This window comes from Grammomys surdaster, unplaced genomic scaffold (assembly GCF_004785775.1).
Source record: "Grammomys surdaster isolate TR1022 unplaced genomic scaffold, NIH_TR_1.0 134, whole genome shotgun sequence".
NCBI classification, from domain to species: domain Eukaryota; kingdom Metazoa; phylum Chordata; class Mammalia; order Rodentia; family Muridae; genus Grammomys; species Grammomys surdaster.
Genome location: NW_021604592.1, coordinates 3,021,802 through 3,038,295, shown reverse-complemented (window position 1 = coordinate 3,038,295; position 16,494 = coordinate 3,021,802). Strand labels below are relative to the sequence as shown.

The following is a 16,494-nucleotide window of genomic DNA, read 5'->3' as shown; positions in this document are numbered from 1 at the left end:
TATGTATCTATGTATCTATGTATCTATGTATCTATGTATCTATGTATGTATGTATGTATGTATGTATGTATCTATCTATCTATCTATCTATCTATCTATCTATCTATCTATCTATCTATCTACCACTTTCTCTGTGGACTTCCCTCATAAGTTCTATGGAAGATGCGATCTTCAACTCTGTTACTGAGTAGTTAGAATGAATCTATGGTATTTACAAATTATTGAAACCTAGGCATTTTGTATAGGATGGCATACCTTATAAAAGTACAGTCTGCTAGCTGCTTCGTGTGCTTTTGAGTATAACATCTATTTGCACTTATTAGAGACTAAAATGTTTGCTTTGATAGAACTTAGTAGGTGGGTTATTTAAATGACAATAATGCAGTTAAGCAATAGAGAATAAGATTAACATTTTAAAGGGCTAAGAATAAAACAGCATAACTTTGGTGTGAAAATTTAAGCATAAAATATATTTTATTGTTCTCAATCATGTAAGCATGTTCTAAGAGACAGACACTAATAATACATCCCCAGGGTTAGTTTTGCAATGATTCTTCATGTGAACTAGATCAAGTACCTTACAGTCTGTGTTCACTCTCATGTATATTTGCCCTATTTATATTATTTTAAGAAACATCATGTCAGTTTTTCTACAATTTAGAAGTACCATAAATGATGAGTTTCAGATTAGGGAATATTCAATAATTGGATACGACTGACTTTGAATTAGTTTTACAGAAACAGTTTTAAAAACAGTTAAAAAAATTGTTTTCCCTAATTCTATATTTGATCCTACTTCCTTCATTAATTATATTATTTCCTGAAGATGGATGTCATATCCATATTGCTTTGTTTTCATTAGTGGAGGAACTTACTCTTAACAGTAAAATAAATCTAATTAGTACATCTAAGAGAAATCACGTCTTCAATAATTCTAGTTGTAGTGCTTTGTTATATATGTATATGTATGGTCTTTTCATTAGAGTATATTCATGATTTTTCCCTTTCAAATAAATCTAAAAGTATAAAAAGAAAAACAAGTGCTATAATTGAGGACTGATAACAGTTCACGTATGTAGCAACACTCCTGACTACAGTGACCCGTGGATTCATTACTCCTTCTCACACATTAGTTCAGACATTGAAGCTGAAATGCAATAAATGGAGATCAAGTCAGAATACAGAAAAAAGAAGCTGCCCTATCTAAATATATAATCTCCTAATTACTGAAGAGTTTGCAACTAATGTGAAAGATGAAAATAACAAAGAGAATATATATTTTAATGAGATTTGCTCTATCCTGTGAATTTTGAATATTAAATTCTGTGCAATTATTACCCAGTATTACATTATACATTAGCTTATCTTTTCACTTGCTAAGACTTAAATACTTTCCTTGTTAATTAAAAAAATACCTTATCATGTAATCGAAGCAAATTATAAAATTCTTGCCATGAATTCAATGGAATTATACACTTAATCGAATTAAACTTGAATTTTGTTACCATTGACATTTAAAGCACAAATCTGTATTGTATGTTGCAGTCTGCTCCAAGAAACATCTGGCTAATAAACCAATTTGCATAAAATATATTAACAATGAAATGCATCCCTACAGAAAAGGCTCTAGGCTTTTTCTTTCTTTTTTTCTTTTTTTACATCTTGTCACACAATACCTATACATACTATGCATATTCATGTCTTATTTAAGTTGGAGTGACGAATACTGTAACAAACACAAAGTAGAATGTATTTTGCTGGTTTATACTGCCCTCTTTAGGCAACATAAAGAAGCTCAAAGAAAGATCGTTTAAAAACAATATGATGTTTATAAAAACCTTCCTTAGCTATCAAATCTTAGCCCTGTAGTTCTGTTTTAGAAGCTCTCCAAGATGATGTACATATGCAAGGTGTCTCCTTATTTCCATTGGTGGACAGGTGCTTATAGCGTATTGCTGAGATTTTAAATCCAATAGAATTGGTTCACAACTTATTTTAGAATACAAGTATGAACATTTAAATGGTCTTAGCACACTGCGTTGTAATATACTAATCGTATATTATGCATACATAATTGATTCTACACACAATAGGAATCCTATTGGATAGGAATTAGTAACAACACACAAACAATGTATTTTGAAGATAATTAAATCAAGGACCAAAATATGTTGGATATTCATTTGAAATCACGAGTAAAATCGTACTTATAAGAGCTATAAATGGTTGAACGTTCTGATTAGAAAGTGAAGATCTGCTGGTGGACCAGAATTCTTTTCTTCCATGATTCTTCTATTTTTACTTTCATAGCAAGAAAATCAGCATATCTAATTCTTTCCCTTTGCTCATAACTAACCTGCCTCTGAACTGTTGGATACTCCTGAATGCCCACTAGTAACAGATGGTGTGGAGGACCGTGGAGATCCCGGAGCTATGCCTGTGTCATCTGCTTCCAGGACATCATCAGCATCCTTTTCATTAGCATCTGGAAAACTGAAATCTGTGGAAGTCTCATTATCATTAAGGCTATCTGAGGTGCCTTGCCCTGACCCACTCTCTTCATCACTTGTCAAAACTGCCCATGCTTTAGATCCTGGGGTGTGAGGAAGAACAGCACTACCCATCTGGATGTCACGGTCCTCTCTTCCATCATTGTGCTTCTGGGGTAGCATACTTGGTGGTGGTGATTTATCAGGACTTTTATCCACCCTAGTTACACCTGTACCTCCATTTTCTTCTTCTGTATTCTCAAATAGCAAATGTGAAATTGGGTCACTCTGATCCACAAGACCGTTCTCCTGGGTGTCTGAGTCATTCATTACCTTTTCCTGTGATTCTCTATAGGGTGAACATGACATGCATTTATTCACGGAAAAGTGGTCACTATCTAGGTCATCATAATCATCATCATCATAGTCATCACCATCTTCACCACCTCCCACTAAATTGACATCAGATCTGGCACTATGAGTCAGCTTAGAAGAAGCTTTAGAAGGAAGAGGCAACTTGGCTGTGGTCACAGAATCATCTCTGTTGGGAGAAACAGTCATCATGGAAATGGGCCCACTTCCTAATGGAACAGAATGCTCAGTAGGTATAAGTACATCAGAAACAATAGTGGGGACACCAGTAATAGAAATTTCAGTGCGCGTGAAAATTTCCTCAGAATACACAAGCTTGTTTATAAGTGTATTTTGTGGTTCATCAATTGATAAAACGGGAGTAGCAAACGCATGCCTCCCCTTTGGAGGATAGGCCTGGCTAACATCCAGATGGGCAGTTTGGAAAAACTCGTCATTGCTGTACAAGGACGGCAGCACTTGCTGGGGACTTTTGCTCTTAAGCAAACCTTGTTCAAAATATTTCTCACTCGAGTGAGGAACTGTTAAGCCTTGAAGTGAAGTGAAGGGCACAGTAGAAGGTGCTATATCAAGAACTGACATGGACGTAAAGTGCAGCGTGCTTTCGCTTGAAGCAGACTCTGATGCCACGGGATGAGACATAAAAGGGCTACTTTGTTCAGCCTGGGAGGGTTCAACCAGTACTGGATCACTAGGTCCAGATGGAAGAGCAGTTTTAAACAAGGCGTCAACATCAGAAGCCTGAGAGGAAGGTTGCAGCAATGCTTCAGTATTAAAAGGAGATACAGTCTCATAGAGCAAGGGCTGTGTTGAAGGGTGTAATACTTCCCTAGAAGCAGTGTCAGAGAATGCTGGCTCTGAGTTTATGCTAAGCCCAGGTTTGAGCCAAGTGTCACCAGATGCTTGAGATGCAGTGTGTGTAGGTTGAACTGGGAAGATAATTTCTGGAACTTGACTAATCTCCTGGTCAAAAACCTTAGTTGTAGGATAAACAAGAAACTCTGGAAACATGCTCTTTATGCTAGAAATAGAAACAGAGGTTTCTTTCAAAGACTCACTCCACTTATTTACAACATCAGACATCTTTGGCACGACTGTGCTTTTAGAAGGGTATGCCATGTCACGGAAAGAAGACATTTTCAGTTCAGTCTCATTTTCAGACATCATTCCACTTTTAGAAAGCGGCTTAAGATCATCACCAAACACAGATGTCGTATATGTAAATTCAGCTACAGAAACAGGTGAAGAAACGTTAAGAGTTCTCAGCCCATCTGTGTCAGGTAAAAACAATTCACTATCAGCGGAGGCTCCAGACCACTCCCCATCACCAGAAAGGGCAGGAGGAGGCTGCAGTAATGATGCAGTTGGAGTAATAAACGAAGACTCAGGCACTGATATATGGCTAGGATTGATAAGTAAGGACCCCTGATCAGATACATCGACAGACTCATGCACAGGTATTGCGGAACTGTAAGAAACAGTGAGCTCGTGGTGGGAGCCCTCAATGGCATAAGAAGGTTCAGGCCCTGAAGAATACGCATGCATAATGATATCACTGCTGGGTGTTTCAATCTGAGAAACCATAGATGTTTTATAAAGGACGGGAGACTCACTACCAAATTCCAATGTGTCCGAAGCAGCACGGGTAGAGGCCTGATGTGACACCACATTAGAATACTGAACAAGGCTGGGCTCTAATAGCATATCACCCCCAGCCACCAGCAGAGAAGCATGCAAAGACAGCTCATCCCTCTCAGCAGCTGAAGTAACTTGCGGAAGGGTTTGAGAAACCGTATGCGGATGGTGAAACAATTCACTACTGAAGGAAGCAGAGGAAAATGGGAGCAGAGGCGCATCATCATAGGAAGACAGGATGGATTCAAATGACACACCGACACTGGGGAATACAGGCGTAGCATGCAAGGCCGAATCACTACTTGAAGCAGCAGGGGTAGTGTTGAGGGTCTGATTGTCAAGCAACAAAGGGGTGACTAAAGGAAAGACTTCACTACTGTAGGAAGGTTGAAGAGGTGTCTCACCATTGTATACTGGTTGAGTTGTCTGCGAATGGAGGATGTTGTTGGTGGGAGCCAAATCAAGTGGTCTGGAGGATGGAGTGAAAGCCTGCGGTGTTACTTCGGTTGGGAAGTAGGCAAAGGTAGAATAATGTGGCATTTCCATATCTGTGACTGAAGGACCCTGTGACACGGTAACACCTTGAGAAAATGACTCAGTTGTCTCCATCGATTCATCAATTTGTATGTCCGTGGAGTTAACTGGGAGAAAGCTCTCTCTGCCAGATCCAGTCTCAGACTGTGTTGTTAGGTCCGTGGAGCCAGGAAACCATACACTCCCTTCAAGAGAGGGATCCTTTAGTGATTCTTCTGAACCTGATGGTGCTGAATCCTCTGGAGCATTTCTTGTAGATCCTGGCTTAAGGACATCATACGTGATTGCCTCGGGCATGTCTGAAGAAGATATGTATCCATGGGATATATTATCAGAGGAAAAAGGGACCGTGGAGGTTGCAGGGCTGGAGCCTGAAGAATCATCGGCTCCCGTATCAAGCTTGAAGTCAGTCAGTAAGTTTTCTTCCTCACTGAGGTCAGCAGACACCTCTTTGTACTCTGTTATGGAAACCATATTTAAGGATTCTGCAGTCCCAGACAAGTTCATCTGTGGGAAGACAAAGAGAGTTTTAGAGCCACTGTTTAAGGAGGCTGAAGTGCCTTCTACAGTGTGTAGCGGTAGGTTAGTTCCAGTCTGAGACGTCAAGGAAATTTCTCTTTCTGTATGTAATTCAACAACTTGTTGGGAAGTAGAATTCAGGGATGTGTTGAGAACATCACTCTTTCCGGAGAATTCAGATCCTCTTGTTGGAGATTGGTTAGTCTTGGCTTCATTATATTTAGTCCCCATGTGATTATAGTGAGTTGTGGTAGAAACCTGGGGTTCCTTTTTCCTTATTTGGTTTGTGGTACTGTCTCTACCAGGATTCAAGACTGTGTCTTCTTCATTTCCTTTTCTATATTCTTCCTCCTGTAAGAGGCAAGCAAAATTTAAAGAAGCATAAAGAAATTAGAGAAAAACAAAGTCTAAATGTCTTATACAACATTTTACTATGAATTTTCACTTGTGTGACGTTCATGACTTCTGACCTTCATGAACACCATCCTATATTCTATTTTATTATTCTATTCTGTTCTGTTCTGTTCTATTCTATTCTAATTTATTCATACTATGTATGTATTCAACAGGCATATAGTCTATAAATTTTATTTTATGCTCACTATGGAAAGCTATTAAACTAAATGAAGGCACTTTAGTTATAGCTGCCCTTGTTTTAATACTACATAATAAGGAACCAAAGGAGTATCACAAAAATATTTGAAATAATATCACAAAAAAATTTGCTTCATAATCTGATCCAGGTTTTCTGAGCACCCCTGTTCAGCTTAATGAAATGAAATTTCTTTCTTATCCCTCAATATTAAAAGTCTAAGAATCTGCCTAGCTCTCTGATGTCACTCCACACTAATCACCAACACCAAGCACCATTCAAGCCTTCCACCTCTTGCTTGCTCTTTGTCTCATTCTCAGCGGACAGCAGTCTTGTTCACTTGCTGGGGAAAACAGAAGCCAACCCACAAGAATCACATATGATCCTAACATTGAAAACACTACTCAACTAAGTCACCCCTACCCTTCCCTTCCTATTGTCTCTAAGCACTTGTTAGCCTTTCCTTCAAAAGCTCATTGCTACGTCTATGTGGGAGTCTACTTTCTAGGGTCTCCTTACAACTTGAACACAGTTGAGCATTCTGCATTTTCTCAAATCCCTAGATTATTCTAACGAGATTAAGTGCATCTTCCTGTCTGTTGAAAAAGAACAGAAGAACACCTTTAATTTAATCTCAGTTATCATTTAACCTTTTTCTCCCTTCTAAACTGAATCTTCTCAAAGATATGTCATGTATTGTTATACATAATCTAATGATTTCTATGGGTCCCTACACTAATATTAATCTTTGCTTATGTTCCATATTAACACACTTTATCATACCCTTCCATAAACCATGTAGATCTCCGTAACAATTTTGTGAGAGCTTTATGGGTGCTCATCTGTTTTCCCATTGCATATTTTGGGACAAAAGCTATATATACAGCATAAACATATACTCTAGGTGATTTCTTTTCTAACAGATTTTAAATTTTATGACATTCAGTAAGACACCTCTTGGGATCTGAGGGAGATGACTGGACATTCTCTATGTTCTACTTGATTTTTGTTAGGTTATACTACCTTGTGTCACCATTTCAAGAGTATATCATTTATGTTCTATGATTAATATATGTATTATATTACTCCAAACATTTTAACAGATACCCTGTCCTGTAAGTTCTTGCAGAACTGTAATTTGTCCTCTCTTTTTCTCTGTACCATCACATCTGTTTTCTCAACTCTTTCTTTTTTAAATTTAAGGCTACATTCACGCAGAGATGTTTCCTTTTCAAACTGATGGTTTTCTACATGGAGAGGATCTACTTCTCATTTCAATTCTCAGGACTTAAAAATCCTCATGGATACAATCCACACAGTTTTCAGTTTGTTTCATTCACTCCTACATGAAGTGTAAGATCAGAAGTTATTAGGAAGTAAGTAGTGGGTGGTTGAGGAGTATTCTCAACTCATCTCCAAGTCACACTGCAGGAAATCACACTATTTAATGTATCTGCTCTGACCTGACCATATACTATGATAGTTAATTTCAATAGGATGCAATCTTCTGACTTGTAAAGTTAAATTGACTAATCAGGGCACCTGGACCTATCATTTTAAGCCCCACAGTATGTCCAACTTTTTTCTCACAGCCATGCAAAGTGTGTTCTGTTTATACTTTATGAAATGATACTTCTTTTTTCCCTCATTCTGTAGGGCTAGTAAGTGGGAAGAGAGTAAGAATATTGTCCAGGAGCCTTGCCACCTACGTTTTCATCACAGGATGGCCCTGTCCATCTACCGAGGTCCTAGCATTTGCTGGAACACAGTCTGTATACTTTTGTCCTGCCTTTCAGGTGTAGGTAGAGCAAACAGTCTCTGACAGCTGCATGCCCAAGTGTAGAAAACCACCTCCTCTAGACATCCATTTACCTTCTCAAACATTTCTGAATAGAGTTTTTTTATTAAATCAACTTCAGTGAGTACACTTGACTGTGACATCTGTTTCTTGTTGGAACCTGGACAGATGTGCTGGGTTATTTTTCTTCCTCCTGTTGAGAAACCTTTAACTATAGCACGATAGACTATAATAGATGTAACTTGAAAACATTGCAGCTTACTTCTCTACTGCTTGTGTTTGCAGTACACATAGTTGGTGACACTGAAGTAGTAGCATCCCGTGTGTGTGTGTGTGTGTGTGTGTGTGTGTATTTGTACATACTTTAGCATCCCTAATCTTATACTGCTAGAACTTATAGCTTATTCACACAACTAAATGCTATAATAACTGTAACACTGTAGTTTTATATAACAAATTGCTAGTAATTAACATTGGAAGACTTCAAGCAACTTTTGTAAGCATCCCCTGAGATCCTTTTTTTGTGTGTGTGTCAATATTAATTAAGAATAAAAATAAGTAGGGAATTGGAATGACAAAGATTATAATGAAAAGTAATTGCAGACTGCATTTCATATACAATGGAACACAAGCAATATCATTTACTAACTTGCTACAGCCAGGGGCTAGCTTTAGTTTATCAGATAAAAATAGTTGAGTTAGCAGCATAGCAAATGTTTTTTTCTTCTTTAGATTTGATTCTGAAATTTTAGTAATTTCGATTGTAAAATTGATTAGTAATTTCAGGCATTATTTTATACACAAGTAAATATGATCATATGGCCACACACACAAAGCCATCCCTAGATAAATTGTGTGAATACTTGTAATGTAGAATAAGTATTTGGGTAAGACAGATAATCCATTGTAAGAAAGACTAGCCATAGCTGCTATATCAATCATTGAGGTAAATATATATATATATATATATATATATATATATATATATATATGAAATGAGAACCTGATTTCAACCATTACTGGGTCATGGCATTAGTTATCACGTTTCTTTGCTCTCACACAATTTGGACATATTCTCATGTCCATATCATCTAGGGTACCTGGTTTGAAAATACAGCCTCAGTTGGGGTTAGGTTGAAATACACATTCACTCAACTGTTTTCTCTCATGTCAAATAGAAAGATACTGTTAAAATTTGTTTATATTCTCAAATATTTATTTACTTAGAGGACCTTGTGCTAGAAATGTATGCTTTCTATATGAATAGTTCAAATACAAAAATATTGTTTATAACCTGGTTTATATTTATTAGGAATCCATCAGTCATTGATTATTTAAAACTGTAGTAATATTAAAGGCTAGGACAATATTGCTAGAAAATTATGGATATTACAAAGTTGCAATATAGCTTATAGCTACAATTATTTGTGAAGTTGATTAATTTCTTTCCTTATATTTTTTGGGTATTACACTAATCAAATGTCTTCCAAGGTTTTCATAAATCACATGTGTGTTTGTGTGTGTGACATTAAAGCATAGCAATTAATGCAACAGTGAGTCATACAACAGTATATAAAATTCAAGCAATAATTCTAGATAGGCTTTTAAATTTTAAAACATTTAAATATAAAAATGGCTATGATACCTTGATTATTTCTTCAGTTCCAATTAATTCAGGGAAAAGGTCAAGTTCTATAAAGGTAAAAACAATATTGTTAACAATTTTAATTCAACTCCTGCAGCCTCTTAGGCTTATCTTTGGGTATAAAGAGAGAAAGTTAAAAGAAAACCGAAAAGTCACTACTGTTGAAAATATCTCAAAATAAAAGTGTTAAATTCTAGTTTCAACGCTACAGACAAACTGGAGAGAACACTACAAAGTGATGTATGAAAACATTTTCATTGATCTCTACTTTCTGCTCAGATCATCTTTCTCAAGCCTGCCCCCAACATCCATGAAAGCAAAGAAGGAAAAAAGTCCGCTCAATGGTGAAAAAGTTAATAGTAAAAACAAGCCAAATTTCTTATCAGTGAATCTTCAGGGCCGATAGAACTGACTGGGACTTTCTAGACACTTGGCTAGGATTAATTTTCTGATTTGGCTAATTTCCTGAAGTTCTTCTGACTAAGGGCCAAGCCATTCATTCTTGCTTATCTGACTTGTGCTTATACTTATTGGAATACAGGGATCCTGCACTGGGCAAGAGGGAGAGCTTATTATCTGTAAGGTCAAGCACAGGCTGATCACAGGGAAATCTAGAGAGAAAGATTGTATGTGTTTTCTCCAGGGAAATTGAGCTAATAGCATCTAGACTATTGTAGAGAACTCAGTAACCACATCTATTCAATTGCTTTTTTATTTTCCCAGCCAATTAGAATCAATGTATTTTTATTGTTAAAAAAAAGAAAGAGAAAGAAAGAAAGGAAGGAAGGAAGGAAGAAAGAAAGAAAGAAAGAAAGAAAGAAAGAAAGAAAGAAAGAAAGAAGGATCTGTTAGAATAGGCTAAGAGCCCAGTGATGTAGCTCAGTGGTTGAGTGCTTGCTGGGAAAAGATAAAGACTGGGTTTTTGGTGTCCAGAAGTAATTTATCTAGCACACTGACAAATTACCGAGAGCTAGTGGATATTTCTCAGGCTTCAGGTAAGCATCTGGGTTATTCAAAAGGGGATAAGCACAGTAGCAGTGAGGGCTTGAGGAAACTGTTATAGAGATGTTTTTCATATGTTCCAGCTTTTCTGGACCTGCACTCCATTGGCAGTTTCTGCTCTTCTCCATCTTGATATTGTGTATGGTTTGTGTTTAAGTCTTTACACAGTATATGCATCTTCTAAAGAAATTAAGCGACATAACTGGACATATTAAATATTTCATCTATCTTGACTTTCCCTTCAATATAGATTATCACAAGTTCATTCTTAGTATCAAAAACTCTTTGGATATTAATAACTATAAAATCAAAATTATTCTCACAAGTTCATTCTTATCAGAAACCCCTTGGGTATTAATAACTGTAAAAATCAAAAACACGGTTGGGCACATGGATTCTGTTTAGAAGAGAAATCACATAAAGTCTACAAATGTCCTCAATTCCTAAGATTTCACCTTCACACTCTTAAAAGCTTAGCTATTCCAAAGTGATTTACCCTTGCTACTTTTCTCTGCTATTAAAGTGAAAATCCTCACTTGAAATACTCCTAGACTTACTTTAAACTCTCCTCATTTTTTTTCATGGGCGGGATGACTGTGAAAGAGTTTGGCCAATTTTTCTATGGATCAATTGTTCTGTTCTTGTTCCTATGTAATCATCTCCCCACGTCTGGTTTTCAAGCTTTTACTCATAATGGGCCCAAGTTAAAGTCATTTCAATTCTCTCAAACACCTGAGTCTTTGTAACCCTCAAGAAAACCACCATGTGGGAAGTTAATAATATGCAATGCACTGTGAAACAACCTTCGACTCACTCTTCTGAAAGCCACAGCTAGAATAGAAAAGTCCATGTGTGTATAGCCTTCAAATTCAGTCCATGAGACACTACCTGGGCTTCCCAGAAGCCCTGTCTTCTCATCTGCTTTGAACCATTTTAATTATAAGAAGGGAAGGCCATAATAAAATATTTCTTAATGACACCTGTGTTATACTATATATTCTCACCTGTATGAAAAAAACTTCAACAATTTTATCCTCTTTTCAGCATGCATCAGGAGATGTTTCTTTCTGACCACGGATTTTAATTATCTCATTTATTTGATAGAGTTGGGGTGAAGGTTGGCTTCCTTTCATTTCAACATTCTCAGTGTACATTGAATTTGACAGATTTCACCTTTTACTTGTGAGTAATGTTAACTATATGGATCCTGATTCTCCCAATGTGAAATGTGTATACTAATTGAACCATATTACCCCAGAGTCGGAGTGACTGCTGTAGTATGTGATTTTGCTGTTCGCTGCAACAAACAAACCTTCTCTGAACCACCTTAGGTTCTGGAGGAGCCTGAATGTCCTCTCCATCCCACGTCAGTCTCATGGATGGGAAGCATAGGAGCAGGAGACTTCACAATGCTAAATACAAACTCACTTCAGAAGATCTTGACTCTGGTTTCCAGCCGGACTCAGGTCATTTTAATAGAACTTCTTGGGTTTCATAAATAGGACAATTCTATAAACTGTGTTTGCTTTCAAGAGTCTGAAGAAGTTGTACTTCTGAGTGTGAAGGGTTAAAACGCTATATCCAAAGTAGAGCTGAACAATAACAGCTCTCATATTCATTTCCCCTTACTGGTATTGTCTTCAAAAATAGTAACTGATATTATAATAATTACCAATTGACTCGCATGTTACTGATGAATAAAAAGTTTACAAATTATGTTGGTTTATAGAGTATCCTCACTTCAGCAAGACAGTTCCCAGGAAAGCTGGGGGAAATATGATAGTGAATTTGTGACTGTGTCTTATTTTATCTTTTCGAGTGGATACTTACAATTCACATTTGTATAATAGCTGAACATATGCAGGTGACACATGCTGTTTTGAGGCGCATGTAATCTTATGTGTACTTAAAAGTAATACATTAGTAGAACATGACAACCTTAATGTTTCGTAATACAAAGAAGCAACAACTAATGAAGTTTGACGACAAAGTTATTTAATTGTTTTAAGATAAGCCAAGATTCACAGTGCAAATGTAAAAGTAATGGAGAGTCCAATTGCTTCAATGTGTAATTTCATGTAAAATGATTCCATAACATTAGTAGCATGGCATGATCAGGAGAACCAATGACAGATGCAGGGATGCAGCAAGACACTCAAAGACAAACTGCAAAGCACACAGTGCATGGAGACCCAATGCATGGATTTATTCAGTCATGTACTTACATTTAACACATACAGTTATTAAAACCTTAAAGTCTATAAAGTGTCCTCTATACTATATAATCTTCATCAGAGAATTAAATGTCCTTATGTTAGTTACAATGAAATAATATACTCCTGAATTACTTCTCTGTAAAGACAATTTCCTAACATGTCTCTTAAAAGAATACTTCTTAACACTAAAAAAGGCATCCCTGAGACTTAAATTGTTTTTCTTAATATGAATATGCATGGATTTTAAGATAGTGCTTAAAATCATACTTAATAGATATTAGTGTCTATTAATATTGTTGTATTGTAGTTATAAGGAACATTAAGATGTGATAAAATTGTAAAATCATTATCAGTTTAAATGTACAAGGTAAAGGCTAGATTTAGAAGACTGACTTAGCTATTGAGTGAATACTTGAGATCCATGCAACCACGAGGGCGATTACCAATCACTTTCTTAATTTCAATTGAACAAGATCAGTAAGTGATACAGCATTTAGAAAACAGCTTATTTTAAATGACAGCAGAATAATCCAATGGTATGTTTTATCACATCACCAAGGAAAAGTAGTGCCATGGTAAACAGGATGAAATGGCCAACCTAACACCTTCTTAAATTAGCCACAAAAATAACAAGATTTACTAATTAGAAAGTAATCCATTTTGTCCAACTAGAAAGTATTATCACTGTCCAAGATGAGACATGTTTACTATAATAACAATATTTAAGCTAATGTGAATTGTAAGCAAGTGAACTAAAGTGCAGCCTTTAAAATTTTTTAGAAGTCTAAAAGAACTAAGGTTCTCTTCATAGTTGGCAAGAAAATTCCAAGCTTGAAACAAACTGGTTCTTGATGAAGGGAGTTTTTTGATGGGTATAGTTAGTGGATAGTCTACCTACTATGTTCATTAGCTTGGGTTCTTATATTATCCAGTCAAATACCAGCCTATACTAAAGCACCAATACTGTACAAAGCACTTTAGGGGGCTAAAACATCCATGGAGATTAAATGGTAGATCCAACCTAGCGTCCCATCATAGAACGTTCAACAGTGTCCCGATCCTTTGAATAAATAGAGATTAAGTTGTAGTACTCACTATTTTGTACAGATGAGAACATACTGCAATGGTTAGCAATGTGCCAACACAGACTCATTCTAAAAACAAAGCACTCAGAGATAAGTTTATACAGAAGACATCTATCTGATCATCTTCATATGCAATAAGCATCTCAAAATGAACAATAATTTTCAAAAAGTTCAACATTGTGACATAGTGACCAGTGTAGAACAGGATAAAGGCAGAAATCCATTTGTTTTATAAGTGCCTTAGAATCTGCTTTATGTACAGAGATGAGAGTGATTTAACGAAGGAAGATGATTATGTGAAAATGCCCAATATAATTCATACTAAAGTGCACCAGTAAGAGTAGGAGGATTTTCATATAATATATGCTGGTCTATTTATATATGCCTGGCCAGCTTGGACAATGTTATCCTGTTATTAATATCACTTTCTGGATAGACATATGTGGGGGACTTTGGGGAAAGCTGCTGTTCCCTGGAACACAAAGGTACAGAATATAACCGTGGCCAGTTCCTGCAAGTCTCACTTTTGAATAAAATTTAGCATTTACTTTCCATTTTAAAACAACCCAATTTTGAAAAAAAAACCCAATGAAATAAAGGCAGTAGGGAAAATGATCATATGGAAGCCATGAGGCGTAACATTAAAAACCAATGATGCCATCACAGGAACGAGTCATCAATGGACAATAACTTGACAATAACAGGCGTTGTAGCATTTAGTTGAGAAAGAAATGCAATGTGATATTTAGCAGTCAATCACACAAGGCAATGAAACACGCTCATCATGTGAGCTCACATTGGAGTAAACTCCTGTTATAGCCTTTGGACAATGAAAGCGAGGCATTCTCTTCTCTGCACATAAAAGATAGTTATAACTATTCATTGATACAAAGACTTGTAGGCATTTTAATGACTTGAACCATGAGAAGGATGACCAAAGAACACTTATGTATGTATATATACATTTATGTGTTTATGTATATTGTGATGTACATCTGTATTCTAACACCTGAAAACTTTTAATAATAAGAGTAAGGCTATGTAAATCTGTAAATTATCAAATGATGCCTATATCTTGATTTGTTTATTGCATATGTTTGAGATCAAAAGATTTTCCCTTAATGTTTAAAAAGGATGCATGCAGACAAACACAGAAACAACTTTCGTTTCTGTGAAAATAAGACTGGTATTAACTTAAGAGAGAGAAAAGCATCCCTTGGATCAAATTATAAAAAGTGGAAAAATATTTAAAGTAAACTTTGAGATGCTTTGTATAGATATTTGAAAATACCTGCCATGGTCCTGGGATGGAGTATACTTACTACATGCTTTGGGGGCTGAAAGGAAATAAGTACAAATGAAATTAAACCAAGTCTTAAGTTGAAGTCTCAAATAAGTCTCAATATTCACTCCTCCATTTCCATTTGATGACTTTTGCAAAGACAAATTGATCTTGTGTTTCTTATCTTGTAAGCGTAAAAATGGCGGCATTAGTAATAAATTTACAGATTGATTCATATTGGGTTTGCTAAGGTCCAAGCCTCATGGGAAACCAGATATAACAGAAAAGTAGTTTTCCCTTTGTTCAAAAAGATGTGAAGTCAGTTCTGTGTTTAGGTTTTGGAGAACTCTCTGTGGTGGTTTCCTTAGTAGCTATGCCAGTTTTCACTCCCACTGATAGTGAATATAGGTGCTTTCCCTACTTATTCCCAGCATTGCTTGTTCCCCCCTCCCCCGCCTTGAGGAAAGCTGTTATCATTAGGGTAAGATGGAATCCCAGAGTGCTTTTAATTTATCTTTCACTGACAGCTAAAAATGTTGAACACTTATTAAAATATTTATTGGACATCCATCTTCCTTCTTTCCTTCCTTCCTTCCTTCCTTCCTTCCTTCCTTCCTTCCTTCCTTTATCTATCCTTCCCTCCCTCCTTCCCTCCCTCCCCCCTCCCTCCCCTCTCTATTTCTCTCTCTCTTTCTGTGTTCAGAACCATCTCTTTAGTTTGTTGAACTTCGTAACACAGGCATATTTACTGCTGCTATTCACAGCATACTATTCACAATAGCAGCAAATGGTACCAGTCTAGATGTGCGTGGCAGATGAAAGGATGAAGAAAACAAAGTACATATACACAGTAGAACTGAAGTCATTCGTTACAAAAAAAAATATGACATTTGTGTGAAAACTGGTGATGTTGGAAAGTAGTGTGTGAGGCTAAGTAACCCAGACCCCAAAAGACAAATACTGGTGGTTTTTTTCTTTCACACGTGGATTCTAGATTTTAGTTTTTAGGTATGTGTAGGAATAGGTGGGTACAGGTCATAAGACAAGAAAGAAGGACTCCATGAGAGGGAAGAGGTTGTGTGCGTATGCATGTGTGTGCATGAATGTGTGTGTGTGTGTGTGTGTGTAAGAGAATATACATGACATGAAAGCAGAGAAGTGGCTACTGGGACAGGAATGGGACCAGGGAAGGAAGGAGAGGAGAGGCGTTTTGAGGATCAACACAAGCAAGTGCTAAAAAGGATGCTAATAAAAATTTAACTTCAGAGAAACACTGAAAACAAAACTAAGCCAGAAGAAAGCATGTATGCTCAGTAACCAAAATA

At 36.5% G+C, this 16,494-nt stretch overlaps 1 protein-coding gene across 1 annotated transcript in view; it reads right to left on the bottom strand.

Moving 5' to 3' along the window:
* The window catches only part of Ptprz1 (protein tyrosine phosphatase receptor type Z1), a 173,709-nt gene that overhangs the window by 48,385 nt on the left and 108,830 nt on the right, over positions 1-16,494 (bottom strand). Inside the window, exons 11-12 of the mRNA XM_028762571.1 lie at positions 9,585-9,631; positions 2,357-5,900 (exon numbers count right to left, since the gene is read on the bottom strand). Of these exons, the coding sequence (XP_028618404.1) occupies positions 2,357-5,900; positions 9,585-9,631 (3,591 nt within the window). The remainder of the gene's footprint in view (positions 1-2,356; positions 5,901-9,584; positions 9,632-16,494) is intronic.